A 6,753-nucleotide genomic window follows, 5' to 3' on the forward strand; every position below is an offset into this window, starting at 1 on the left:
TATGTTTCCTGGGAGCTGGGATCAGTTTTTGGAGTATATTGCTTAGTTGAGGACTCCAGCCATCCTGTGATTTGTGAGGAATAGTTCTGAATGTTTTTTCCTGTTTATATTGTAATACAAAGAGGTTTTGCCTGATACGTGCAAGTCTGTGTTCCTGTCCTGCATAAGGATGCTGTCTTGGAAATACTGCAAGAAATTTAACTCCTGTGTGTTTCCTTTTCCAGTTGGTCTGTTGATAAAGGAGCATTACATGAGGAAAAGACAGCTATCTTTAGTAATTGTTCCTGATGCTTGTGTTTATAACATCATAGGAGGAGGAGAGCAGTGGAGCTCCTAGGCCTAATCATTCTGTATAGATTAAGTGTAGAGTTATTTTGTTACTTGTACAAAGTTAGCAGTCTTCCCAGTGTATGGGTTTTAACCGGTTGTCATTTTATACATGCTTTAATCAAGAGTATAGTAGAGGACCTGGGGAGTCCTCTGTAGGAAAGAGAATGTGAAGTTCTTTTTTAATGGCAGGTAAGGTAAGCTTTCAGGGTATGTGATTTAAAAAAAAATGGAAATGTGACATCCAAAACACAATTTTACTCTCTTGCTGTAATTACCTATTATGTCAGAGTCTACATTCAAAGCCATAATTACCATGAACACAGCAGAATGAGGTTCTTTAGTCAGTGAAAAGGTATGAGGGTTTAATTATACTGTCTCAGCAGGGAAATTTGAAGAGTCCTAATGAACGGTGTTTCCCATATCACTGTATTTGCTGGGGTGTTAATGGAATCATAGAAATGAAAGAACTCGCTTAGTTTGAAGACGATCGACATCAGCTCTGCAGAACAGCTGTTTAGATGGGCAGGAGGTGTCAGGCCCAGAGAGCGCTGCCTCTGCTCTGCTGCCTCTGCTCTGCTGCCTCCAGTCTTGCACAATGGCATCTGCGGAGTGTTTTATTAACAACGAACTGTTGTGTAATAAATCTATATATACTTTTAAAGGGATTTTTTTTGTTCAGTTTTTTTTTTTTTAATATTTACAAAATCATTTCCTTGTTTGTATTTTTCTTCATAACACTCTGAATTCCCGACTGAGGCAGAACTCAGATGTCATCTCTTTGCAGGCTGACGTGGGTGCTGTATGCCAACTCAAAGGAAGGATGAAAAAGCCAAAGTTTGAAACTTTCCGGATTTCTCCCATCAATGGGAAATCTGTCTTTAACTACAGCTGTCAGAGCCTGAATTCTGCAGAACTCGCAAAGAAGCATCTTCGCCAGGAATTGGCAAAGGTGACTTGAGCCACAGAACTGGAAGATCCAGTACTAGTGCTGAAAAGAGAGAGATGAATTAAATAGATTTGCACCAGTAACTGCCATGGTAGTGTGCAGGAAGGGAAGTTGGTAATCGCTGCATTGGCATATGCAGGTTTAAGTGATTTGAAGAAAACGTTTGAAGAATCACATTAATCTGCTTTTGGCTGGATGGCTGGCTTGAATCTTAATAACAAGTACTATTTTCCTATCAGCTAGTGGAAATTACTATAGCTCTAAACTGTTTATGGTAGGAACTGCAGTTCTTTTTTTGCACAAATAATAAAGACATTTCTTCCTGTAATTATTTTACAAAGATTCCATTATACCACTTGCCATTAAATCCATAGAATTAAATTTTAAAACATTTTAAAGTATTTATCAGTGTATGCTTTGTGTAATTTTATCTATGATTATTTGCAGTCGTAAAGAAGGAAATTATACTGGTTCTGTACCTTATGTGCTTTTGTCTCAGCAAAGGGGAATTCACACTAACAACAAAAAAACCTTTCTATAGGAACCAAAGACGATATTCACTTATTGTCCTGACTATCTGTCGGCCACATTTGAGCCAGTGGATGTGGTTGCTGCCTCTAAGGAATCCTCTGCAAAATCCAAGAGTATGTGGCTGTCACCAGAGGGATTTGTCGTTCCTGGGTTGAAGAGCAGCATTGGGAGCACCCTGCAGCCTCTGGTGCCTGGTGGGACACATCGAGAGGAGTTACGAAAGGTACCAAAAAGTGAAATGAGCAGTCCAAAGTGAACTCAGGCATTTTGGGAGATTTGAAAGAGGCAGAGTGCTCTAGTGTTTGGAAATCTGTTTTGAGGGGCACAGCCTATTTTGAGGGTGACACCTCTATTTGTGATTACATCAGCATCTAGCTCACCAAGGCGATACTTTGTTTGGATGCACAAATTCTGTCCTGAAAACCCATTTGCCACACAGAAAATCCATTTGCCAGTATGAATAAGTATGAATGGACTACAGCATGCTTTGTTTCACAAGCAGGATCTAATGTCAGAAAAATCAATATTGCGTTCCATGATGAGTGGGTTCCAGGCTGTTTAGTGAGTTGCCAATCCAATCATAGCCTTCCTTTGTGTTTCCAAATTCTCTCGCTGCTTAGTTTTTCCTCCATCTTTCTTATTTGTCGTTTTTAGCTACAGTTTTATGGGGTCTTTGTCCTCCACAACCATGCACTCTATCAGTTTCTTCCTGCCCTGTTTCTTCTTTCCTTTCTTCCGTTCTTTACTATTTAACTTCTAGTTTTCTACTGTTTTACTGGATCACCAACTTGACTAGTTTACAATTCCCTGTTTTGAACTGTCTTAGTGTTGTGTACACTCACGCACGTGTGATCTGCCATTGGGGAGAAAATTTGGATGTCATTAGAATTGACAAGGTGAGGAAATGAAGGGAATAGAACAGGAGGGTTTTGTGCAGGATCAGTAAATTCTACCAAATTAATTGAACACAGTCACAGCAGAGAGTGGTGCAAGCTGAATGCTTGGAGGCTTGCTATCTTATCTTGCAAGAATGTATATATGTTCATTTAATTTTCAGGTTTTATCTTACATTTGTTTTTGTACAAATTAAAGTAGTTTCTCAGAAAGGTTAGAGGATAGCTGAAGTGAAATGGGGAGTGAAAACAAGGTGCTTTTTTCTGATCCGTGGTGCTGGAGAAGGTATCTTATCATGAAAGAGCAGAGAAGATTTGCTGTCTGAGAGTAACAGAAGCCAACCAGCACCATGTAATAGCTGCTGCCTTTGCCACGGACATAAAGAAGAGCAGCATTAAGTTGGAAACGGAGGTTGATTGCAAACTTACCATTCATGTGACCTGAAGGGTGGAACAAAAGCAGAAAACTATTAGTGTCCCATTCTGAAGCAGTCTGGGTTTGACATGTTGTTGATTTAACCATTTCTTCTTTTCTTCTCAAACACAGAATTTGACCATCTTCTGTAACACCATCCTCTGGGAGGCAAAAAAGTTGTTGGGCTTTTTCTGGTTTCCTAAAATACAGTTTCTGCACTGACTCAGCTCTCCTTTACTCTCAAAAAACCTGTGCAGTTATAGGGCTAACAAAGAGTGGGAGTTAATTTGTAGCTTAAGAAGCATAGTTTTGTCTGCGAAGGTTTTAACTGGTATTTCAGCAGTGGATAGTCAGAGGGCCACTAAAAGTTGAACTCTCTTTTGTGATTGGGATGATGAATATTCCTGCCACAATTCCAGCACACATGCTGCTTCTCTCAGCTGCCTCCTGGGGACACATGGGCTCTTGAGTTTAATCCTGGTGCTTGTGTTTTTAGAGGCACGAGGACAGCTGCTGCTTTGTGAGAGCAGTGTGCTTTCGGATCACCCTTGGGATGATCTATAGCTCGGGCTGTGCTGGCAGCTTTGTCCAGCCAGTCCACTCGTTACTGTTGGGATCAGATAAATAGTGAGTTAGGTTTGGGATTGGGTCTGTCCTCTCGCAGTCTTGCTGTGCGAGTTTAGCAGCTGTGTATGAAATACAGGAAAGTGCATCAGCCCCCTTATATCACTGCAGAGAAACATGGTATAAATATGGAACTGGATCCCCTGCTGGGTATTTCTCACGTACACTGGAAGTGTCTGTATGTTAGATAACAGCTCAGTGCTAGAGAATCAGCAGCTTGCTCATGAAATGGATTTTTGTATCAAATGTAACAAACTGAAAGACTTCTTATAGAGAGAAATAGTCCTGTGCAGTGAAGTTCGGGCTTTGAGATCCTGTTATGGTAATTGTTAGATTGCTACCCAGTAATGTGGTTAGGTTGTTTTTTGGGACTCCTCCCTGGTGATTTTGGCCTGGGTTCTCAAATGGATTCAATTTTCATTTAGAAATGGCAGGACGCTAACGTGGAGCCAGTACTGTCACGAGACAGATGGAGCTGGGACAAACGGCACATTGATTTTGAGCTTTATAAGAAGCCACCTGAGCTCTTCATGACAACAGCCCCGCTGACGGGTAATGGATCTGCTAACTGATCACAAAATTTAACTGGAAACTGACATACGGTCCCAAAGCTTGTTCAGTTCTGCCATTAAGGAAGGGAGTTTGAATGTGAAGAGGTTTAGCAAGGAGCAGCAAAACTGTTCATACTCTACCAAACGATGTAGGCTGTAGGACCTTGGCCATGCTCTGGTTATGCGACAGGGAGGTGCAGATCCTTCCTGGCTGGTTCTTCTGTAAACCTGCCTCTGTTGGCTGCCTCATCTTCCTTTGAACAGGCTGGTGACAACCAGCATTTATTGTGACCAAGGTCAGACCAGCCACCACACAGACCATGGGCCACGGCAGGTACTTGGTGCAGGGGGCTGAGCTGAGCAGTTTGGATCTCTGTGCTGTCACGGCCACTCGCAGCCCCGCTGGCTGAGGGCACAGCCTGCAACCTCATACTCACACGAAGACGACAAAGTTGTGTTTCATTATGCAATGGTATTTTGAAAAGTTTGCCACGTGTTTCTATTTGCACAGAACTGCCCGAGATTCACTGGAATGTTTATAAGCAGAAAATAATGGATTTACTGTGGTTGCTAGAATCTTTCATCTTCCACAACTTTTCTGCTGCACATCATGCTGTAACTTGCAAAGCACTCACTTAGTGCAGTTCTGCAGTGCTCCGTACAGAGAAATACCTTTGGAAGCCGTCAGGATCAGTCCTGCGTTGTGTGTGTGTTTTATGGAGCCTGCAGGACAATGAGTTGTCTCTTGCGAGCACTAGCAATTGCTCTAAACCGGTTTAATTTGTTCTAGTTGGATCCTTGTGTGAATGGTTGGTTGGTCGCAACAGAAGCTTCTAGCCTATTTTTAATTTTTTTAGTTCAAACAGCCAAAACTTTTCCGTCTAACTGCTTTCTGTTACCTGGTTTTTCTGTTGTTGGCCTTGTGAAGACACGAAGCGGGCTGTGCAGGCTGGGTTGGATGGTACCGAGGTGAAAGCTCCGCGCGGCCCCGCAGCAGCCGAGTTACCCGCGCGGCGGCCAAGAGCCAGGCTGCAGCTGCAGGACCTCCAAGCGCTTCCAAAAGGTGAAGCTCTGAAATCCTCGGCCAGGAAGGCAGGACCAGTTTTGAAGGTAAAGTGGAGCTGTCTTTGGGCACTGCCCCGGCACCTGCCTTTGTGCTGTGTGGGAGGCAGATCATGTGTGACGCTCTTAATTTAGCACAGTACTAACTATTTGTTAAAGTTGATGTTGATAGCATTGGTTGACTCAATCTTACAAAGCTCTTAGGAGCCAGGGCACAATTTTTATGGTTTTTTAAATTGATCTTTTAAATTTTTTGTTGTAGTTCTTTACTTTGGTGCTCAGAGATAACGGGGAGAGTTTCTGTTCAATTAACTAACTTGCCTGTCAGCATGCAGTGGATGAGAAAAGACGAATATTTGACCAGCTGGCTCAGCAGCTCTAAACAAAATTGTCATGTCCCCTAATGAAACGTAGTGGTTGAGGCGCTTCTATAGGCTGGATGCCACGTCTCCCCGTGTGTTCTCTTGGTCACCATAGTGCTGTAAAGGCTTCCTGAGCGCTGCGCTTCAGCCCCTGCTGCAGGAATCCCACCCAGACACCCCGGCTTGCAAGACTAAAGGATTTGTGCTCATTAATTTGAAAAGCTGTATGGGTGGCCTGCACCTAACCGTTCTTTTGTTGGCTGAATCCTCGGCAGTGCTTGCATATAAATGGCTGACCCAAACCCTGAGCGTGCTTTTAAAGCTGATTTTGATCAAAGGGACTGCAGCTCTCTGTGGGCTACAAATGGTCTAGAAAAACAAACACAGGATCTACGAGAATGTTGGTAACAAAAGCAGAGCTAAACCTTTGAGGCCAACTCACTCCCACCCAACCTTTTTTTAAACTTTTTTAAACTTTTTATTCTTTTTTCTAAATATTCTGAGTGCCAGCCCGTGTATGATGTGGCTGCTCAGCTGGGAGCTGCCTGGGTGTCAGTGTCAGGCTGTGAACTGCGTGTCCCTTTGTGCTCTCGCTGCTTGGCCGCCTGCTTTGCTTTGGCTGTTCAGATTGTGATGCTTTTCCATCTTGGACTCTTTGCCTGTTTTCTGTAATTCCAATAGCCATCCTTTTGTTGGTAGATGGCATATAAATAAATACTCTTGTTGGTTTATTAGCTAATGTACAGCTTGCACTTTGTTACATGCTGCTTGTGGCTACTGGACTTGAGTCTCTCATATCCCAATTTTCTTGAGCACATTTTTCGAGGCTTTGAATTGTAACCTGCAGGAAGACATTTCTGTCTTGATTCACAAAATTGGCTACTCCAGACATCGCTTTAAAAAGGAGAGGTTACTTGCATTAACTTCCAAGGGTCTGCTTTGGAAGAAAGATTAAAAAAAAAAATATTTTATTTCTTGTTGTTTTTGATAATTTCCAACCTAGCCTCATTTTCCAGCACAGTGTTTTTTCCCTTGACAG

General features: G+C 42.6%; 1 protein-coding gene across 7 annotated transcripts in view; it reads left to right on the forward strand.

The window, feature by feature from the left end:
- Positions 1-6,753, forward strand: part of CFAP92 (cilia and flagella associated protein 92 (putative)) — a 93,231-nt gene that overhangs the window by 76,999 nt on the left and 9,479 nt on the right. For all 7 annotated transcript variants that reach the window (XM_071812991.1, XM_071812994.1, XM_065845366.2 and 4 more), the window contains 4 exons: positions 1,115-1,279; positions 1,818-2,030; positions 4,165-4,291; positions 5,219-5,400. In XM_071812991.1, coding sequence (XP_071669092.1) covers positions 1,115-1,279; positions 1,818-2,030; positions 4,165-4,291; positions 5,219-5,400 — 687 coding nt within the window. The remainder of the gene's footprint in view (positions 1-1,114; positions 1,280-1,817; positions 2,031-4,164; positions 4,292-5,218; positions 5,401-6,753) is intronic.

This window comes from Patagioenas fasciata, chromosome 10 (genome assembly GCF_037038585.1).
Source record: "Patagioenas fasciata isolate bPatFas1 chromosome 10, bPatFas1.hap1, whole genome shotgun sequence".
NCBI classification, from domain to species: domain Eukaryota; kingdom Metazoa; phylum Chordata; class Aves; order Columbiformes; family Columbidae; genus Patagioenas; species Patagioenas fasciata.